At 43.4% G+C, this 20,222-nt stretch overlaps 5 protein-coding genes across 5 annotated transcripts; all 5 read right to left on the bottom strand.

The window, feature by feature from the left end:
* Positions 1-254: 254 nt before the first annotated feature.
* palb2 (partner and localizer of BRCA2) lies at positions 255-5,302 on the bottom strand. Its single transcript, XM_077718496.1, has 14 exons — positions 5,097-5,302; positions 4,863-4,955; positions 4,460-4,519; positions 4,247-4,352; positions 3,750-4,144; positions 3,089-3,578; positions 2,175-2,905; positions 1,919-2,074; positions 1,729-1,811; positions 1,489-1,638; positions 1,291-1,407; positions 1,112-1,199; positions 825-1,021; positions 255-662 (listed from the first exon to the last, which is right to left on the bottom strand). The coding sequence occupies exons 2-14, from the start codon at positions 4,941-4,943 to the stop codon at positions 440-442; spliced, it is 2,877 nt and encodes a 958-aa protein (XP_077574622.1). The 5' UTR covers positions 4,944-4,955; positions 5,097-5,302; the 3' UTR covers positions 255-439.
* Positions 5,303-5,814: 512 nt separating this feature from the next.
* On the bottom strand, positions 5,815-9,192 carry actb1 (actin, beta 1). The gene is made up of 7 exons (XM_077719963.1): positions 9,033-9,192; positions 8,028-8,154; positions 7,721-7,960; positions 7,069-7,315; positions 6,794-6,985; positions 6,530-6,711; positions 5,815-6,445 (listed from the first exon to the last, which is right to left on the bottom strand). Exons 2-7 carry the CDS (start codon positions 8,148-8,150, stop codon positions 6,302-6,304), a joined length of 1,128 nt encoding a protein of 375 aa, XP_077576089.1. The 5' UTR covers positions 8,151-8,154; positions 9,033-9,192; the 3' UTR covers positions 5,815-6,301.
* A 3,341-nt stretch (positions 9,193-12,533) lies between these two features.
* Positions 12,534-14,510, bottom strand: vap (vascular associated protein). The gene is made up of 8 exons (XM_077719827.1): positions 14,374-14,510; positions 14,157-14,215; positions 13,926-14,080; positions 13,636-13,798; positions 13,359-13,550; positions 13,064-13,297; positions 12,777-12,948; positions 12,534-12,704 (listed from the first exon to the last, which is right to left on the bottom strand). The coding sequence occupies exons 2-8, from the start codon at positions 14,213-14,215 to the stop codon at positions 12,630-12,632; spliced, it is 1,050 nt and encodes a 349-aa protein (XP_077575953.1). The 5' UTR covers positions 14,374-14,510; the 3' UTR covers positions 12,534-12,629.
* On the bottom strand, positions 14,362-17,692 carry LOC144197829 (uncharacterized). Its single transcript, XM_077718495.1, has 4 exons — positions 17,277-17,692; positions 14,884-16,097; positions 14,547-14,676; positions 14,362-14,462 (listed from the first exon to the last, which is right to left on the bottom strand). The coding sequence occupies exons 1-4, from the start codon at positions 17,332-17,334 to the stop codon at positions 14,362-14,364; spliced, it is 1,503 nt and encodes a 500-aa protein (XP_077574621.1). The 5' UTR covers positions 17,335-17,692.
* A 677-nt stretch (positions 17,693-18,369) lies between these two features.
* On the bottom strand, positions 18,370-20,200 carry pin1 (peptidylprolyl cis/trans isomerase, NIMA-interacting 1). The gene is made up of 5 exons (XM_077719825.1): positions 20,027-20,200; positions 19,349-19,434; positions 19,010-19,118; positions 18,831-18,941; positions 18,370-18,743 (listed from the first exon to the last, which is right to left on the bottom strand). Exons 1-5 carry the CDS (start codon positions 20,082-20,084, stop codon positions 18,634-18,636), a joined length of 474 nt encoding a protein of 157 aa, XP_077575951.1. The 5' UTR covers positions 20,085-20,200; the 3' UTR covers positions 18,370-18,633.
* Positions 20,201-20,222: the final 22 nt, after the last annotated feature.

Genomic DNA, 20,222 nt, shown 5'->3' with positions numbered 1-20,222 from the left:
GAGGACATTCAAGGGAAACGGAGTTCATGGACGTGGACGTGTACCCAAACAGTTTTAAAACAATTCGTGGCAATGATCGTATTTGTATATTAATAAACACATAGAAAATTAAAAAGCTGAAAACTCCTTTGTATTTATGTTTACTAATTTACCTTTGAAATCAAAGGAAATAAATCAAGCTGAAACTGTCTCACTGAAATGAATTGGGATAATGTAAAAGGAAATCAAAAATTAAAATGAGAAAAACCAAAGAGTTTACAAAATTCACAAAGTTTAATTCAAGTTACAACGTTTTTTTTACAACAACATAAAGATTGAAGTCAGGGGATAGTCATAAAAGTGTACAGTAGTTAACTTAAAGCGCCATTTGAGTGCAAATGTGAGTCTGACGCTTTAAACCCTTTAAACTGGGTATTCTTTAAAATCACATAAAAGGATCTTATGTGTTGAGCTCAAAGTGCAAGGTGACATCACCATTATGATGGCCGGTCAGTAGTGTGTCACCTCCGTCCGCCCAATGAGCCAGCTGCCATCCCTCCCCGTCCGAGGCTAGATCCGTCACCATGAAGGCTTTGCACTGGCGCCTCAACGGCCAAACACAAACGCCACCGTTGTGATTCAAACCCACGACCGCCACGTTGCTGGCGCTTGCCTCAGAGATCCTGCGGTTAGAAAAGACAGCAAAAATACTTAAATTGGAAATTCTTGCAATCTATAATTCGACATTCACAGAACACCTGCCAGAATATTTAAGTTATTTGTTCAGAAAAAGCACCTCAGAACTGACATCCAAAAAAAACCAGCATGCCTAAACATCAGCTCACCTTCCTGACCATGATGCAGGTGGCAGCAGACGGGTCGCCATGACACTTTTTCCGCTAAGAGGATTCAGCGCAACCAAGGAAAAGAGTGGCGGCGACTCCTCTTTTTCTTGCTCAGATGACATTTTATCTTTAGTGCCATTTTCATCATTTGGGAAGGAGCATATAGACAGATGCTGCAGCAGGACTAACAACAAACCCTGGGGGCAAAATAGAGACAGGAAAAATGCAATTAGCCAAAAAGACAAAAATCTTGAGTGTTTACTTGCTGTATTTCGATGTAAACTTACATTGCAGGAGAATGCTCTTAAACAGGATGAGTTTGATAAACAACCATCAAGATTGATTTTCTGCAACAAGTGTCCATTTCCTAAATTCCTGAAAGCAAACAAATGCACAAATATTATAAACATATTTGAATCCAAACTGATGATGCACCTAATGATGACGAGGCAGGTCTTTATCCTACCAGACAAAGAGTTGTCCTCCCTCATTGGTCCCGACCAGAGCATCGGGGAGTGCATCCACTGGGGCCAGTGCCCTCACACAACTGCCAGGTGAGCAGAGAGGGAGACAGCAGAATGTACTAAGGGAAAAAAAGCACACCAATATGAGTTGTTTGAAAACATATAATATGAAAATGTATTAATATACCATTCAGCCATACCTGCCATCCTTTGAGAGCGTGAAAACCTGCTGCAAACAACCATGTGAGGAGTTAGAGGAGGTGACAACCCTGGATTTGGCCACCCCCACAGCCAACTGGATGCTACCGTCAAGAAGCAACGTGGGTTCACCACCACAGCATGACAATACCCTGAATCACACGCAAATGTGGAAAAAAATGTTTGAAAAGATGGAAGAAATGGGAAAAAAAATGTGACCAATTGGGTTGTTGTTTACTTACCTCACTTCTTTGACCTCCAGTTGACCGAGTGTCACACACATGAGGCCGGAGGCATCCGAGATAGGAAAAACGTTGATCAAGGGCTGCATGGACAAATAACAAAAAAGTGGCATCATTTCTCCAAGTCTCTGACTCATCATCATTGAAGGTGTGCTTTAATGTGTGGAAAATACAATGCTGACACACTCACTTTATTGAAGGCCCACGTGTGTCGTAGGCTCCAAGCGTACGATGACGAGTCCCGATGCCACAAACAGACCGCCCACCTTCCTGCCGCGGCGATGCACAATTGGCCAACTGGGTCCGACAGGCAGCACGCGTCTACCAGAGAACCTCCAGCTGGGACCTGAACACATTTATTTCAAAGCATAGCCAGTGTCATGTTTTTATTCATTCACTGCCAATGACTTTAATGGCTCTCCAATCCATTTAAACAGGTTTTTTACCTTTAGTGTACATCTTTTGTGGTCGTCCACCGGCACCAAGATGGGAGGGTCCGCTGTCGGGGCAGCCACGTTTTGAGGGGAGGAAGTGTAGGGGGACAAGGTTGGCGGGGTAAGAGCCTGTTTGCAGGAGCTAAGCGGCGTTGGAAGACTAAGACAGGGTGGGATAGCAATGGTGGGAATTGGTGACGAGGCGTGGGGGGTGGGCCCCACTTTGGGTAGAACTGGGTTGGTGTGAAGCGTAGATGGGGGCAGGTGCAAAGGGGCAGAGGCCACTGGGGGGCTCAGTCGTAGATGAGAGTTGACGCTGTCCCTATATAGGATTTCTTTGGGAAAATTGTTCAAAAGGTTTTTGTCATCATCGGGGGGCCGATCAGGGCCGGGAAGAACTTCTTGTTGGAGGTCTTCACACTTCTGTTTCTGATCCCCCTTAGATTGGTTGGAGGATTTTTCAGGACTAGGTGCGAGACTGAGTGGAGCCTTGAGAGCGGTTGCAGGAGTTCTGGTAAGAGGCTGGATGGTACCCGTGTTGTGGGACGATGACAGGAAAGGTTCCATCCCTGATTCTGCAGTAACTTGGCGGAGTTTGATGAGCTTTAGAGATGCAAACTGGTCATCTGGGAGGTAGAAGTCTTGATGGAGGTCTGCCTGGATTTTCTTTATAGGGATAGGAGGTTGTGACGTTGGGGAGAGTTTGGGACTGGGAAAGAGGAAGGAATGCCTGCCCTCAGAACCTGCAAAGTCACATTTGAAAAGAAACATATTAGCAAATTGTATCCAGGAGGAGTAAGAGAAACATGTTTGTTGAAGATAGTATTTTTCAAACTGCATTATAAGATCCATCATTTAAATAGTATGCTTATTTTTAGAAAAGCAAACCTTCCTTTCATTCATCTGGCTTTCCGAACGAGTCTGACCTGAATTCATCAAGGTGGGCTTGGCCATCTTCTGAAAGATGGGGAAGACTTTCTGTGATTGTAGTGGTTGTGCATCAACCTCTCCTGGGGTTGGGTAGGATTTTGTAGAATCCACTTCAAGGGGAGAAAATTCACAGGATGCAGAAGGTCTCTGTACTCGAGGGCTAGCCCTACGTCGGCCCTTTCTACTTTTCCGTCCCCTTCCCGGACAAGTCACTCTCTGGTTCATAACAGAGTCTGTAAGGGTCTCACTGCCAGATATCGGATCTGACTGCACAACGGAACAGGGTGGGCTGGCTTTTTTCCGACGAGGACGCCCCGAGGACAGCTGTGTGTGGATGACGCCCCTTAGATCCGGCTGACTGCGCTCGAGAGTCATGCGTCTGGTGGTCCGGACATAGTATTCAGCAGGAAAAGGTAGTCCTTCCACTATGGTGCAGGTTTCCAACAAGCTCTTGTGGTCTTGTCCCTCAACACTGGAACAATGGGGCTTTAAAAGAAATAATAAAAAGAAAGTAAAATCAGATGATACATTTTTCAGTCAATTTAAGACAACAAAAGTAGAGGTAGCCCAGGATTTTCCTGACTATAAAGAAATAAATTGGTAAACAATGTAATATTATGCTAGTTTCATCATGGTGACATCATTTTGGCCTTGTACCTCATTTAGCAAATTTTCACAACTCTTTTCTTCAGTTGTTACGTGTCCTTCGTCTACTTCACCAGCGCCATTCTCGTTTACCGTTCCATAAACTGGCACGTCGGCTTCTATTTTCCCCTCTTGGCTCGCATCCTTGAGTGTCGGAATGCTCCAGTGGGAAAGAAGCAGCGAGGGTGACGGGGATTCAACACTTTGACTTTTATCCGGAAAAGTGGCCTCTCCTTGCGACTTTTCGCCTTCTTCGCCACGGGTCTGCAAACGTATGCGGCTGCGCCGGGAGCGCAGCCGCAATGCTGGGCTGTCTCTGGAAGCGCAAGTTGAGTCGTGATGTTCCTGTTCGGGTGTGGACGGGAGGGGAGTCCAGACCGTGTCACTGCAGCTGGAGACGGCAGGACCTGACCAGAGATGACGATGTTTGCATTAAATTGGCTTGTACTTTTCATTTCTGATCAACAAACTTCTAACAGCAGGATATTCAGCTCTTATTCTACCCATACCTCCACCAAATGAAGATTTGGGCAATTCCTCTTGGTCTGCCTGACCCTGATATGGAGTGACTTGATTCTTGGCATGTTTCTGGGCTGCCGCCAATAGCTCGGCACGCTACAAATAAGTACATGTAAAGGTTTTGTTATTCTTTTTAAATGCATAATTGCATGCTATATTACTTTTAAGGTCAACATACAACTGAACAATGGTGTTGCACATACCTTTAGCTTTTGAGCAGTCTTGAGATACTCCTGCCGAAGCTTGGCCAACTTTTTACGAAGCTAGGAGAGGAAGCATAACATTAAAATGAAACAAAAAATATATAGTAATTTTATCATCTTACACCACAATAATGATTACAATGGGGTTAAAGCCTGGTGGAAGCTACCTTCTTTCATTGTTCTTAAAACTCATTTAATTCCTACATAAATTCATTCATAAACATACATTCATGAATTTTGACATTTCATGTGAATTAAGTATATCCATGTGTCCTGGGATTGGCTAGCCACTAATTCAAGGTGTCCCCACCTGGTGCCCGGAGTTAGCTGGGATAGGCTTCAGCACCCCCCGCGACCCTTGAGGATAAACGGTAAGGAAAAATAATGAATAAATTTCGCTTACGTTGTCCTTGTCATCGCAGTAGAGTGTGGATCTCAGTTGCTCGTCGCAGGGCAGTACATCCCCAGCCCCATTGCACTTCATTCCAATAAGGCACTAAAAAGTGACGTGTTGCAAATACAGTTTAGAAAGCAATAGTAGTTTAAGTGAGAGGAATTAAGATCCAATGTTACTAGCGGAATAAACCTGTGCCTAAGGAACGCTAGGTGTTTAGGTTCAGTTGAAGTTATGTCTTACCTTTTGCACACATTTGAAAACGGTTACACTGCTTTGCTTTAAAGTTGTCCGTGAGGATCCTGAGCTGTCAGAAAACGCAGAGTAACTCCCCGTAACACATGCAACTCTTGCTGCGGCTCCATTGAGGTGGAAATGGTTACGGAGAGATCGAGGTGGCGGCTCTCGACTTTAGTTCCAAATTCCCGGAACGCCCCATCATGCTTCTTCAGACTAAAAAAGTCGAACGCTGATGACGTAGATGGTTGTCATAGTAATGCATCTCTCACTGGAGAAATGCAGCAACAGATATTTTAGTCTAATTTTCGCTTTACAAATGTTTTCTATTATGAACAGTAAGAAGTTTTTTAATCAATACACATTTTGGTGACAATTGAAGTTACTTTATTATATTATCCCTGAACATCAAATCAGGTTGAAAAGATACATTCACCATTTTTCCCACATCCAGTCTGGAGTTCAAACTACAATGGCTCAAGTCCATATTTTATTAAATGATTATTCTCTAAATAAAGAAGGCTTGAAATAGCATTAGTTAAAAACAAAACTTTAACTCGTTATTTTTACACAATAAAAAAATGCACTTTTGCAATAGGCCTATCATATTAGGATTAAGATATCAAACTTAAAACTGCATTCCATCACCAACTTAATTAGAATGTGCATTTACCAAGTATGATTTGCATGAAATGAAGGGAGTTGTGAAACAAGACAACTTAAATGAGATCTCAGACATGTGCACTTTATTGATTCTTATGTAACCAGAGGAAGTTCAGCCTCTTGTACAAACCTTTCTATAACCACCTTAACAAAGTAGCATTTTTGCATATTGACAAACTGGAGCAAATATCTTAAGGCTGAAAGTACAAAAACAAAACATAATTTACATAAAGCAATACTAACAGGCCTGCTGGTGGGCGAGAGGAAAGCCCAGCAGCACAAGTTGGAAACCTTCATAGAGGCAAATAAAGGTGGTGAAAGAGAAAACTAAACACACAAATTCCTCACATTCACACTGCCTGTGGAGGGGGAGTGGGATTTGGATGCTCTGGACTTCCTGCAGAGCTCCTCAGTGATGACAGGAAAGAAAAGGGCCGAGGTGCTGCAGGCTCAGCATACAGTGTTGATCGGAGCCACTTGTTAGGGTTGGCAGCAGTGTGTTCATGAGGGGGAAGATGGGAGAGGAGGGGAAAGTGCACCCAACAGTCTTAGAAGCACTTCCTGTGGACGATGCTGGGGCCAGACTCATCATACTCTTGCTTGCTGATCCACATCTGCTGGAAGGTGGACAGGGAGGCCAAAATGGAGCCGCCGATCCACACGGAGTATTTCCTCTCGGGGGGAGCGATGATCTGCAGATGCAAAAGTGTTATTCACTTGAGCCACGCAAAAAGAAACTGGAAGACACCATGTTGTTTGTGTTCTCCAATAATTACCTTAATCTTCATGGTGGTGGGAGCCAGGGAGGTAATCTCCTTCTGCATGCGGTCAGCGATGCCAGGGTACATGGTGGTGCCTCCAGACAGCACGGTATTGGCGTACAGGTCCTTACGGATGTCCACGTCGCACTTCATGATGCTGTTGAAGGTGGTCTCGTGGATGCCGCATGACTCCATGCCTGAGGAGAGGAGGCAGTCATCAGTGTATGGTTTGGCCAAAGATTTTTTTCTTAAGTGTTCAGAGGGTGGCTAGCAACATACCCAAGAAGGAAGGTTGGAAAAGCGCCTCAGGGCAACGGAAGCGCTCATTGCCGATGGTGATGATCTGACCGTCGGGCAACTCGTAGCTCTTCTCCAGAGAGGAAGAGGAGGCAGCAGTGCCCATCTCCTGCTCAAAGTCCAGACCAACGTAGCAAAGCTTTTCCTTGATGTCACGCACGATCTCACGTTCGGCTGCATTGGCAAAAAGAAAAACATTTGTCAGAATGTACTCATAGCTGGTAAAAAAAAAATGTTAATGTCAACTCTGCACTGACCGGTGGTGGTGAAGCTGTAGCCACGCTCTGTCAGGATCTTCATGAGGTAATCGGTGAGGTCGCGTCCAGCCAGGTCCAGCCTAAGGATGGCGTGGGGCAGGGCATAACCCTCGTAGATGGGCACAGTGTGGGTGACGCCGTCCCCGGAGTCCATCACGATGCCGGTGGTGCGGCCGGAAGCGTACAAGGACAGGACAGCCTGGATGGCCACGTACATGGCAGGGGTGTTGAAGGTCTCGAACATAATCTGGACAAAAAAAAAGAGAAAACATTCAATAAGGACATTACAGTCGGAAAAAAATTAAGTCACACACAAAGCTAGGAAAGTCCACCAGCAACACCATGCAGTTCACCTTAAAAATAGGAATGCATTTTCCTCAGAACTACGCAAAACATTAGCCTGATTTTATTTTACTCTTTTATATTTAAAGAATGTTTTAATTATGTTAGTTTACAAGCCAAGTAATGAGAATTCCATTAAGACCATGCTGTATGCTATCCAGATACACAAGAAACCTGACAACCCTGAAGAAAAGGAGAGCGTACTCAGGAAAGTGGAAACCTGAAAGTTTGAGGAAGATGTACCTCTGAGCCGGGAAGAAATAAAATGCTGGAAAAATGAGCATATGGATTGGGAGGAGAGTTTTCATACCTGGGTCATCTTCTCGCGGTTAGCCTTGGGGTTGAGGGGAGCCTCGGTAAGAAGAACGGGGTGCTCCTCAGGGGCCACACGCAATTCGTTGTAAAAGGTGTGGTGCCAGATCTTCTCCATATCATCCCAGTTGGTGACAATGCCGTGCTCAATTGGGTATTTGAGGGTCAGGATACCTCTCTTGCTCTGAGCCTCATCACCCACGTACGAGTCCTTCTGGCCCATGCCGACCATCACACCCTAAAACCACAAGAAAAGGACATTAGGGAAAAAATGAATCATTTAACATTGCATAATTTTAACATACCTGATGCCTGGGGCGTCCCACAATGGAGGGGAAGACAGCACGGGGGGCATCATCGCCAGCAAAGCCAGCTTTGCACATTCCGGATCCATTGTCCACAACAAGGGCAGCAATTTCTTCTTCCATTGTTCTGAAAGAGAGAAAAATAGGAGAGCCGTGAGCTCAAAAGCTAGTTGAGGTACATCTGCAGCACAAAGTCAACTTCCACTGGGTGTCGCAGTGGCGTTAAACCCCCTTTAAAAAAGGCTGTGGGGGTCCAGTCATGACCATATAAGGAAAAAGACAGCCATTCAGACAGTTGATCGTAAAACCACATCATGGAGCAAATGAAAAACTAAAATCTGATAGATTACATTCATGGGCTCACAATACTAGCTTTAATGAATGAAGTAGAAGGGTTAGAAATTAAACATTTAAAATAAGAATAAAAGATTAATATAACTAGTCAAGTCATTAAATTTAATATCAGTTATGATTTCACATCTAGTAATGGAAAAAATAACCGAAGAAATACAAATCTTAACTCACCTTAGTAAAGGGAAAGAGACAAAAAAATATGAAGTAAAAACCGACTAATTGACTGAAAGCAAGAGACTAAGATCAACGCTAATTGTTAACTAGCAGATTTACTTCGGGGGTGACCGCTGAGTTAATCCACTTGTTGTAATCCGTCTGGCAACCGAGTCACCGTCGGGGAGATGCTCGCGTGCTAAAGGGATGCGGGCGGGGCCGCTGACGGTCAAAGCCTTCAAAGAGTCTGCTTAAAAGAGGAGTGTGCCTGGGTGGGGGGTTGCGGGGGTCTCCGTCATGAGCTCCTCGATTCAACGGACGTATTCACGTCAAAAAGCCGGCGTCACAAACTCAATTAGCTTTAGCATGAGCACGCCGGTTCAAAACCATTATCAATTCAAATGGGGGTGTAACACGTCAAACCGGCGTCATGTCAGCGCATTAAAAGCCACGTTTAGATGGAAATAAAGGACAGTGTAAATAAAATGCTGTTCTTACCTTGAGGAGATCTGGTAAACGCTGAGGAAGCCGTGCGTTGAAAAGACTAGCGTATGCTGAGTCGGGAATCAAGAAGTTGACTGTGACGTCGAAGTGATGGACCGCTGCTTTTTAAAGGCACTCGTGCTGCAGCCCCTCTCCATATAAGGAGAACTTTCCTCACGGCATCTTTCTATTGGTTGCTTCACGTTTAATGGGCGTGGCTTGGGAGGCTCACCCTTTGGACTACACAGAAACCAAAGGAACATCAGAATCTTTACATTGTGCTTAAAAGGCATCCTTTAAATAAATGAGTTTGTAAAACGCCCACTTTTTGACCAAAGACCTTTAAACCGTCATGCCCATCAAATCTTTGAGATCTGAGATACAATATGAATTTCCCCTTAAAAATTAATAAAGCAGCTATCCATTTTTCTATCAATACCTAGTGATAAAATAATCCCATCCATCCTATATTAAATATGTGATTGCCATTGACAGTGTGCACAGTCCAATCCATTGCAACTGGATTTTCCGGCATCCCTCCCAATTGAAATAAATTTGACATCTATTCGCGAAAAATGAATTTCAGAAGGAACAAAAGAGCCATATTATATCATCATCTAATTGAATGACTTATGTAACTAAAAATTGCAAAATCTAACCGGTTTCAGTCTGTCTTTGAATACAACAACAGAAAAAAATCAGTTATTTTTCACTAGTTAGCTTGCTAGCAAAATAATTAAGTGGAGCTGTTTAGTTTTCGCCTTCAGGATAAAAACATCATTTTCTATTCAAATAACATATACATTTGAATCATGTTTAATAAAGTGATTGGGGGTTTGTTTGTTCAGTAATTTTACAGGGTCACTGACTTCAGAGTTTCTCAATGGTCAAGGCAGGCCAGTTAAACATACACACATACACACACACACACACACACACACACACACACACACACACACACACACACACACACACACACACACACACACACACACACACACACACACACACACACACACACATACACATGCAATGTGTCAAGTGATACTGGTGTTAACACGGTGGTCTGTTTACAGCCAACATGAATTTCAGCACCTCATCACTTGCACTAATAGTCCTCCATCGTGGGCCATTTTTTGCAAGTTATTTTTTTATTTATCATTCATTTATTATGAGCAATTTTATAATGTTTTTTTTCTAACTGAATGAAATATTAACATCATGTTTCATCTTAGAAAAGTCTTTGTAATTCTTTGGTCCTTTTATATTATATGATGATGAAAATAGGCCTTATGTAGGTAGATACATGTCACTTACATTTCACACTTTTCATCTTCTTTGGTCCTTTATGTGGCGTGCATGTGTTTGCGTCAAAGAAATGCTTATATACAAAGATGCTTTTTGCCCCCCCCCCCTTCAAAACAATATTTTGCATTTCATCTTTGAAGCATGAAATAATAGGGACCTGCAGTTCCAGAATAAATATTTACACTGTAGTTTCAAAGACAATTTCAAAGTATGTGTAACATAAACGGCAACTTAAATAATTTAAACAAAGAAAACATTCTAAAGTATAATAACAATAAAACAGGTGAAGTGTTTCATGGCAGCTTGACAGCCAATAATTAAGAATGTCCTTAAAGATAACTTTAAAAAGAGAGTTTTGTGCTTCGGTTTACACATATCAATTAGGGGAGCAGTACTCAAATCACTGGTGTCCAATCCATTTTGACTGGGAGGGATGGCAGTGAACAATTACATTTCAGTGACATTGAACGACTACCGCAACTAATTAACGCAACGATTAAATGTCCCCAAAACTTGTTTATTAAATAGGTGCTTATATAACGTAGACAAAAGGTAACCAAAAATGAACCTTTTTGTATTTTTTAGTCAAAGGTAATTATCTTAACTTATTCCTGTAAGTCATAATGCTTTATGACACGAAATGAGTCACACATCAAAGTACATTGCAAAATGTTTAAGGTCTGACTGTGAAAATGTAATTTATGTTCTGTTCAGTACATTTCACATGACTCACATTGAAATGTAATTGGCCACATTTAAAAAAAAAAATCATATTGCCATAATGGTGTGTTGATTGCAGAATTTTCAGGAAAAAAATGAATTTCATTACACTGAAATAAGACATAACATTGACAAATGTGGAGGAAAAAATAACTATATAAGATATTACATAAAAAACACAAAATTGCTTAATTGTGTATTCAAACATGGATTCCATCTCAACAATAAAGAAATTGTGGAATATTACTGGAAGATTTCTCACAGGTGCGTCAGTATAAGTCACAACAGGTAAAAAATTCCAATTGTGATGTAATTTTTGGCATGCCAAAAAGGTGACATTCAAATACGCACAATTGTGAGGGAACTCATAATCAACCATTTGTGTGTATGTGTGTGTATGTGTTTGTGTGTGTGAACCGGTGGCAACCTCTGGAAAGCGAGCCTGGACAATGACCACAAAGCAGGAATTCACCCTGGCTCCCCTTCGTGTTCCTAAAAAGGATAAACGACCAGGCACAGGGGTGCAGGAAATGGCTTTTTCATGCCATGCTTTCACATTTACATGCCTACTGCAAGTAAACACACAATCCCACAGATTCACACACATGTCTGCATGCGGAGGTTAAAAAGGTCAACAAGCCAATCAAGGCATTATCTAAATCCACACAAACATACACACATACACACACACGGGCTGGTGCCTTTGAGAGGTCCTTTGGATGACGTCCATATAAGGAGATACTGGTGTGAGTAGGTCACATGACTGGGAAGAAGAATGCTTATTGAGGTCATGTGACCAGTAGGGGTGAGGAAATGAATGAATCTCCCTTTTTAGGGGTGTGGACGCAGATGTGTGTGTGTGTGTAGTATGTGGATGTTGCCACACACTGCCTCTCAACACACACATTGCAAAGTGGAGCCAGACAGGCTTGTTTCTTGGCTATGAGACCGTATATGGAAAGAAGTTCATAAGTAGACTCTTTACTACTTCTCTTTATTCTGCATTATTTTCATTTAACTGAAGCCAACAGTAAATCATCATAGCCCGATTTCCTCCTTGCTTACTCTTGTTTTTCTTTCCCAAAAAGCAGGGGGGTGGAGTATGTTGGGGAAGAATGTCAAAAAGAGTGGTTGCACAGCAGGATTTGAGGAATTCAGTCTGAGATCAATGAAATCTATATCGCTCATTTCTGTGTTCATGGAATTCCATTCAAGGCTATCACACCACTAAAATTTAACATGTTAGCTGTTTAAAAAATGTAGTAGCATAGAATAAACTGGTTGCCTGGTTTCATCCTTACGTCATTCTTAAAAGGGAATTAAACCTGTTTTTCTTGTACGCAAATGAAATCTTAGTGGATTCTCATATTGGCATTAGAATCAAATTAGCCTTCGTCTCATTTATCATTGCGTGCAAGTAGTGTTATTTTTTTTTACAATATTAACATAAAAAGGTACATTTTACTGAAAGAAATATTGTTCCTAAAATACAGATACAAGATACAAAGTCATTTATTTATTCAATTACCAGTTCATTTGAAATACACACCATTCAATAAGAGCGTTTGTCGACAAGTGTCCGGGTCACGTGGTCCAGCTGCGGTTCATGTCCACCAATTCCATGCCCTCGCAGTACGAGCGCGGCCTTGAAGCCCGGGTCTAAACATTCAAAAAAAGTTTGACGACGAGGCGAAGCGGCATGTTGCACCTAAAGCGCTTGCGGGTACTCACGGGTTGTGCGGCCTGCTGGGGGGTGGCGGCCAGCCGTCGCAGGAGTGGGAAGGGTGTCCAGTGGATGGGCTCCACAGGCCAACTGCACACAGACAGGTCACTGGCCTTTCCTGAGTCTAGCACGCCACCGTCGCCCAGGCTTAGCTCGCTTCCGTGCCAACCATATTGGGAACTGAAAGGGATATTTGGTGCGATAAAGCCCCATCCATAACTTACTTGCATTAAAAATAGCAGACGCGCAAATTATGACGCATCATCGTTCGATTTGAAACATCACAATGTTTCACCTGTCGGGATAGATGGTGTTGAGGCGTGTGGCTCGGCCAGTGCAGGCAGAGGAGGCAGAAGCGAGCGATAGGGTGTCATCGTGATAACAACAGGGTCGGTCAAGAGCTCGCATGTGCAATAGCTCGTCAGAGCGGGTAAACGCCGGGTTGTCCATGGAGTCGGCCGAACCCGGTGAAGTGGAGCGCGGCCAGAAGCGAGACGACAGCTCGTCGAAATGGTTGAACCGCCGATAGCTAGACGTAAAAACAATTACTTTTTTTGACAGTACAAGTTGAATGGTTAACGAGTACTTACCTGCTCCGGGTCTGGTCCACCTTGGCCTGAATTAGAGCTGCCCTGTAGCGTCTGACTGCGACAAAAGCCAGCGAGCCAATCAGGACCACGGCCAGCGCCAGGATGGACACGCAGGTACACACCAGACGAGTGCGTGTCATCCGAACGTTACACCTCGATCCCATGAACCAGAAGTCATCGCCCACCAGACAGCTGATGCCAGCCAAAAGAATAACGTGTTTAAAATGTGCAGTGACTCTCTCTGTGTGTGTGTGTGTGTGTGTGTGTATATTCAAACCGGCAAACAGGGAGTTCTCCCGGGTGGTGTGTGCAGATGCCATGATGGTGACAGAGGTCAAAATGGCAGAGGGAGGAACAGCTGTAGTTGTTGGTGGGCCGGGAAATGCAGCGGAAGCCCGCCGGACACCCGAGCAACCAATCGCATATGTCCGCTTGCACACCTGCATCACATGCATAAACAATTGCTGTTGGAAATTCTGTTTTCAGACTCCATCTCTAAGGAACTGTTAATTGTACCGTTTTGAAAAATTGGCAAATCTAACTGTGCATGAATGAAAAATACCTCACCTCCCAGTGTTATGTTGACTACTTTGGAGCCTCTAAAGTTTCGTGCAGCCCCGTCGAGTCCCGTCCAGCGCAGAAATGTTGAGACATCTGATGAAGAGAGCCACTGCAGGGCCCCTTTGCTGTGGAACTCCAGCAAGATCTGCACAGCATGGCCACTGGAATCAGAGATCAAGAACAAAATTGTCTGCTCAGGTCTCATTATGATGGTGAAATGATCAAGCAGTTACTCACCTGCCCCACACGCCGAGCATCCTACTGAATCCTGGCGCCCTCTTCAGGTAAGGCTTCATCTGCAACATGGACCATGTGATCAGCAAACACAAGAGCAGCTATCCATAGATATTTCCAATACATTGACTTTGCACACAAGGGCTGTGATCCAACTCCCAAATATATGTGCAACAACTTGACCTGAGATGTAAAAAAAGTCTGAAAATCAGTTTCCCACCCAGGTGCTAGTGTCCTCTTCCAAGTGGGGACCTGAAGCCGCCCTGGACTCGCTCACAATGATCTGCAGCAGCAACTCAATTGATTCCACTAAAATCAAGAATCACAACCAAAGCGCATCACAAGTCTGGTAAATCCACCCCCTAATGTTGAAACCCAGCCCACTCGACCCACCTCTAACGGTGGCTGGGTGATCCGACACAACATATATTTTGGGTATGCTGGTAATCACAAAACTCAAAGAGGTTGAAGCAGATAATGTGTCCGAGCTCGCTTTCTGGGTTGCAATGGTGCTTCCATTTTCCTTCGTTTTGGGCATTTCGGGTGTAAACAAGGGCGTGGAAACAGTTGTGTAACCTCGTGCTACAAAAGTGGGTGTAGTGTAGTGAGTGCTGTCAGTGTTAGGGTGGGATGCAAAATCATGGACCCTTTCGGATACCATTTCAGTGTTTGAGTGGGGTGAGTGATCTAGTGTTGAAGTGTCATCCTGTGAATCCCCCAAGTGTCCTACCCCTATAACCCTGTATTGGAATGTTCCCTTTTGACCCTCAGTGTCAGACGAGTTCGAAACTACTTCAGGTGTAGACATGGTGCTCATGTGGGGTGGGTATCCAGGGGTCCCTTTCCTCTCAATGGTGAGGATTCCATCCTGGGTGCTTGTAAAGGGGGAATGTTCAACTGTTCCCGTCTGGTCTTGAGAGCTTCCTAAGGTCAGGAAAACTCCATATGGCGTCACTGTGCTCACGTGGGGCGGGTGTCCAACAGTTCTAGACCATTTTTTTGTTGAGTTCTGAACCCTTACAGGTGACGCAATGGTACCTGAATGGGGCAAGTGTCCTGGAGACCATGTACGACTATCAGAGAACTCCGAGACGTATTGGGACGTTGCCATTTGGTCCTCAAAGCCAGAGGAGTCCGGAACCTTTACAGAGGCCAACGTGGTGCTCACTTTAAGCATTCTGGTTCCCACCTCAGTGCCCCTAAAAGTGAGGACATCCTCTTGGGGAATGTATTCTGCTGTTTTCATCCCATCTTTGGTCCGCTCTTCAGACAATGTCACAGTGCTTGTGTGGGGTGAGAGTCCAGGAATTCCTGTCCTGTCCTCCAATTCTAACAAGTTTTGGGTACTATCAGACGCCACAATGGCCTCTTTAGGGGACTGAGGAGAACCAGGGATCCTTTGTGCCAACTCTGTAGCATCTGGGTGGCGTGTATTTCTTGGTGTACTTTGTGGAAAATCAGTTTGGGACCAATCTGAAGGGAGTTTTCCGACCGTTTCCATCGCAGTAGGAGATGTCTGATCGTGTTTCTGGTGATACACTGTCCCAGCGATAACAGTAGGGGTCGGTAGTAGTGTCCCACTGCCCGGAGATGATGTCACAGTGGAAAAAGCAAACCGCCCAAAGTTGTGATACCCACGCGTCCCATGTAGCATTGCTGCATTTGTTTCGACGTTTCGGGTCAGCACCGCCGTCTCCGGAACCCGAGTGACAGATGTTTCCGCTCCATTGTTCCCCATTTCCTCAGGAAACTGCAGAGCTTCACTATCAGAGCTCTCAGATGCAATAAGAGGCGTGGTGGGACCCGACTCAGCTCCAGATTCTCCGTAGGGTTCTTGTGTTCTTGCGTAGTTAGGCCCAGCTCGAAACGAACCATGGAGCTTTCTGTCAGAATGTGAAAGGGGGGTGGCGTGTTCCTCTGTGGAATTCCTTGAATCTTCCTGAACTGCAGGACCAGGACACGGAAACAGAGGGGAGAGAGCACAGTCATGAAGGTCAACAACAACAAAGCTTCTATCTGTCTCACACATACACCACGTACATGCACACACACAAAGATAAGAACTTTCCAGTACGACTAGATTTTTCCAAAGTGGGTCAGAGGGGCAAAACAAATGTAATTAAGAGCGTTAGAGCATCCTCGTGATCCAGGTAGCTCAAGCTGATGCAGTCTCTGAATAACAAGCAAGCATTTTGGGAAAGGGTAGATCAAATTCTGCCTAGTAACAAGCGGGAATATAAGGGTTTATAAGGGGTGTCAATTATTTCCATGTTTTCACCATTGGTGTGGCGTCTATTTTTTATAATTCAGCGTGAAATTCGGTGTGTGCAGATGCACAAAAAAAGTCTGAGGAAGCCCCGCTGTGAAACTCCTAGGGAGTCAGCCATTTTGCTTTGAAGCAGTGGTTTTAGGGCCATTTTGACCATTACTAACAGAACCTTTCAAAGGGAAATGGTGTCTTTTCTTTACACTAATTGGGCATCAGGGAAGTCTGGGCTCAGGCTTTCGTCAAAGGTTTCAACCTTTGTTTGCCTCATGGAATGTAAACAAGTGGAAAGAAAAGAGTACTCACCCAAAGGGTGGAAAATCCAACTACCCTTTGAGTGATATATGATAACTGGATGGACATATTAAATTTGATGTTATATTCACACTCTCGCCAAATCTGAATTTGAACCGGATTCAAACTGAGTTACTTTTTGAAGCTGGACACATGTGAAATACATTGAATTACAATAGAAAATTATGGGTTTAAAGAAATATATTTAATGTCTACCATAGAAAATTATGTACATACGTTTCCAGTTCCATATAAAATTTAATAAAACTTTAATATTTGTTAAATTGTTTTTTGCTCTGAATCAGAAATAGAGCTTCCTTTAAGAATATACATTTTCAGAGTGAGATTACATTAAAAAAATGTTTAACATTGGTTACCCTCTGTATTTTTTTGACATAAATGATATAATGATAAACAAACATTGGAAATCCAGATTCAGCGGCATGGACCACAACACCCACTAAAACGAATGTATTTATTTCTTCTCAAATGCACAACCGGAATAATCCGTCACAGACAATAAAAACGCTTGAAATATCTTATTTTTTTGCATGTTTGCTTACCTGTTGTTGTGGAGACGACGATGAAGACGGCGAGCAAGAGGCAGACGTGGAGCTGCATGACCGATCCCCTTCATGCATGTCGGGTAGGATGTCTCCAAAAGGGACACACGACCTCCACATGTCACAAACCAAGATTCTTCAAACTTTACTGCTGCCTCCTTTAAAAAAAAAAGATCCACTTTGACCCCCCCTCGTCTCGTTTTAAATGAGCTCCACGTGTGTGCAGTAAAACGTCTTTAAGAGGCGGAGGAAGAGCGGAGCGACCTAGCGAGAGGGGCGTGTATCGCCTGCGGGCGACGAGGTGACACGGTCGGCTACTAACGAGCGTCTGCTCCCGGTGAGGGTGAGATGCTGCTTGCTTGCTTGTGTGTGACAGCGTCCCTCCACACATCAGCTCCCCTGTTCCACTTTTGAGCGCCTCCCCTCGTCTAAGGTTGCACTTGGTACTGCAGAATTGCATGCAAGCCATCAACAAATTCCAATTTAAAAATCACAAATAAAATTCAAACATTGAACTTTTCTAATTAGAAACAGCAACAGTGGTTTGAAATAAGAATTCCAACCCTGATGCAATAACAAAATGATCATTCGGAACAAAAAACACATTTTAAATCTTATACCCAAATTTAAAACTTCTAACCCCCATAAAACTATACTTCCAAAGCCAAAAACCTGTATTGAAACCCTACTTTAGAATAACAAATTTTAAACCTTGCAAAAGTTGATGTTAAATAACATGTTCCTGGATTCGCCCTGATTATTCGATCCCCACCCAGTTGAAATGGATTGGACTTCTATTGCTGTCAAAAGGTGTTTTCAATAGCAATTTCTCTTTTACTAACTCCCACAAGTAGATGTCCACTGCTCCTGAAATATTTAAAAAAGTAGTCAGTATAGCAATAATATTATTTCATGGATTCTTTGGCATCAAATTCCAAAGTGCAGCACAAAGTCACCCTTCAAATGCAAGATATGACAATCTTTCTTCATCAACAAAATATAATTTGTCACCAACCACACACGAGGTTATGCAGGGACACGTTGTCATGGCAACAAGAGTTCACGCATCTGCCCCATCAAGAAATGACGATGCTGACAAAGAAAGAGGACTTTTAATTTTGATGTCTCGACAGGTCACAGGAGCTTTGAAAAGCCAAATTGAGAGCAAGAGATGAGTTTCTCTTTTTTTTTTTTAGGAAACGAAAGAGCGACACGTGCTTTTATTTTGGTGACATGCACTTGGTAAATTATTTGCACCATTTTCAGTTTCTTAGCTGTTTAGTTTGGGTCGGATAGGAGGATGGGTGGGATTTGTTTGAACCCTGGTGATAGATAGCGCTTGGTGGGTAGGCGTGTGTCAGCCGGTGCGTAGGATGATGTGAACTCCGGAGTCGGTAAAAACAGGACCGCTCATCTCTCCGGTCTTGAGGGCAAAAGAAGCTTCTTCAAACGGCTTCTGCATTTGACCTAAGTGAAATAGTGTTTTGTTAAAAAACTTTCATTTCAGCTTCTTCACAATTTTTCAAGGTTCCTTTTCTAAAATGGAGCTCTTACCTTTGCCAAATTGTCCCAAATCCCCATAGTTTTTTGCCGAACTGCAATCGCTGTAATTATATGCCAAGTCCTCAAACTTGTCCTCTTCTGACTTGATTCGTTCAATATAGCCTGAAAAGGTAAATGATTCAAAAGATGAAGAACAGAAACATGGTAGCGGGTCAGCATCTGCAACTCACCCTGAATGAGATCGAGCGCTTCGTCTTTGGATCTTGTGATGTTCTGTTCCCGCCACGATGAGGGGCGACGGGATTGGTTGTGCTTGACCAGCAAGTGCGAGCAGCGGACCTGCCACGCCAAACACAAAAAGGGACATTAGGCCTGCTCGGTCACTTTTATCTTTCAGGAGTATTGCTAATAATATTATTGTTTTCTAGCTCACAATCACTGTTTGTGGATGTTCTAGTCATTTCTAATTGGTATATGAATACACCAATTAATTTAAAAAAAAAACCAACAACAAGAAAGCCCAACATGTACATAATCAGATTTCCCATATTATTCTCATTTTTTTTAACCTTCTCCGGTTCTCCATGACTGTCTCCTACTGATGGTCGGTCCCATTGACTGGCATTGGTCACATGATTGAAGTAATACACCTTTCCTGAAGACAAGAAATTTCATATTAATTTGCAGGATACCATAATTTAAAACTGTCTGGTTTATTACAAACCATATTAACATGACCAGGTTAAATAATGCCAATATTAAATCTATTATTTAGTTTATTTTTAAACATAGTTAATATGGTGAATGTCTGACGTTTTAGCAAAAACAATCGTTTTATAAAATGACCAAAAGCGATAGTATATACGCAAGTTGTTTACCAAATGGTCCTGATGCAAAATGACCGACCACAAACAACGGGCACCCCGATTGGCTCACAGCAAGTTTCAAGCAGGAAACTGTATAAATGCGCTCGAAGTGTGCAGTAATTACACAGGGCCCAGGGCGGATAGGATGCCGCACCACCACTATTTGACAACTTTTAAAGAGACAAAGAGTGGATTCTGTCACATTTTACCGCATGCATAACGAATACCACTTGTCATCCTTCGTCGCTAAAGCTTATGTTTCACCAGGGCGAAGTTAGTTTAGCAACCTGACACAACGCTCATCCAGATACAAGTTGCTAACTACAGAGCTCCCATTACATCCCCTCATCAGCGAGCCCCTTGCCATGCTTGTTTAGTCACCTGAATTCCGGCTCATTCTTTTCTCCCAGCCCCCTGGTAATGCTGGTTCATCTCCCATTGTTATTTTCTCAGAGCAGTTGCAGGTTTTCCTTGCCAAAATAGACTAGTGCAAATGTAGCAGCCGTGTGTGAGAAAGTAGTCGCGACGCGTTGCGACAACCACGGACTGGATTACGGCTCTCGCGTTATTTTTCTTC

This window comes from Stigmatopora nigra, chromosome 6 (assembly GCF_051989575.1).
Source record: "Stigmatopora nigra isolate UIUO_SnigA chromosome 6, RoL_Snig_1.1, whole genome shotgun sequence".
NCBI lineage: Eukaryota > Metazoa > Chordata > Actinopteri > Syngnathiformes > Syngnathidae > Stigmatopora > Stigmatopora nigra.
Note: the sequence above shows the minus strand (reverse complement) of the source record. Positions and strands in the feature narration are given on the sequence as shown.

What these genes read in the sequence shown, in the direction of transcription:
- pin1 (XM_077719825.1), bottom strand. Translation starts at nt 20,084, where the DNA reads ATGGGAGATGAACCAGCATTACCAGGGGGCTGGGAGAAAAGAATGAGC. An exon ending in GTCATGGAGAACCGGAGAAG is followed by an intron (nt 19,119 to 19,348) that starts GTTAAAAAAAAT and finishes TTGGCGTGGCAG; the next exon opens with GTCCGCTGCTCGCACTTGCT. An exon ending in AGCGCTCGATCTCATTCAGG is followed by an intron (nt 18,942 to 19,009) that starts GTGAGTTGCAGA and finishes TTACCTTTTCAG; the next exon opens with GCTATATTGAACGAATCAAG.
- LOC144197829 (XM_077718495.1), bottom strand. Translation starts at nt 17,334, where the DNA reads ATGCAGCTCCACGTCTGCCTCTTGCTCGCCGTCTTCATCGTCGTCTCC. An exon ending in TCCAATACAGGGTTATAGGG is followed by an intron (nt 14,677 to 14,883) that starts GTAGGACACTTG and finishes CCCAAAACGAAG; the next exon opens with GAAAATGGAAGCACCATTGC. An exon ending in TCACCCAGCCACCGTTAGAG is followed by an intron (nt 14,463 to 14,546) that starts GTGGGTCGAGTG and finishes TCTTGATTTTAG; the next exon opens with TGGAATCAATTGAGTTGCTG.
- palb2 (XM_077718496.1), bottom strand. Translation starts at nt 4,943, where the DNA reads ATGAAGTGCAATGGGGCTGGGGATGTACTGCCCTGCGACGAGCAACTG. An exon ending in CAAATCTTCATTTGGTGGAG is followed by an intron (nt 4,145 to 4,246) that starts GTATGGGTAGAA and finishes ATCTCTGGTCAG; the next exon opens with GTCCTGCCGTCTCCAGCTGC. An exon ending in ACGCTCTCAAAGGATGGCAG is followed by an intron (nt 1,408 to 1,488) that starts GTATGGCTGAAT and finishes TTTTTCCCTTAG; the next exon opens with TACATTCTGCTGTCTCCCTC.
- actb1 (XM_077719963.1), bottom strand. Translation starts at nt 8,150, where the DNA reads ATGGAAGAAGAAATTGCTGCCCTTGTTGTGGACAATGGATCCGGAATG. An exon ending in ACCGCGAGAAGATGACCCAG is followed by an intron (nt 7,316 to 7,720) that starts GTATGAAAACTC and finishes TTTTTTGTCCAG; the next exon opens with ATTATGTTCGAGACCTTCAA. An exon ending in CTACAGCTTCACCACCACCG is followed by an intron (nt 6,986 to 7,068) that starts GTCAGTGCAGAG and finishes TTGCCAATGCAG; the next exon opens with CCGAACGTGAGATCGTGCGT.
- vap (XM_077719827.1), bottom strand. Translation starts at nt 14,215, where the DNA reads ATGAAGCCTTACCTGAAGAGGGCGCCAGGATTCAGTAGGATGCTCGGC. An exon ending in GTGGACCAGACCCGGAGCAG is followed by an intron (nt 13,298 to 13,358) that starts GTAAGTACTCGT and finishes TTTTACGTCTAG; the next exon opens with CTATCGGCGGTTCAACCATT. An exon ending in CCCAGCAGGCCGCACAACCC is followed by an intron (nt 12,705 to 12,776) that starts GTGAGTACCCGC and finishes TTGAATGTTTAG; the next exon opens with ACCCGGGCTTCAAGGCCGCG.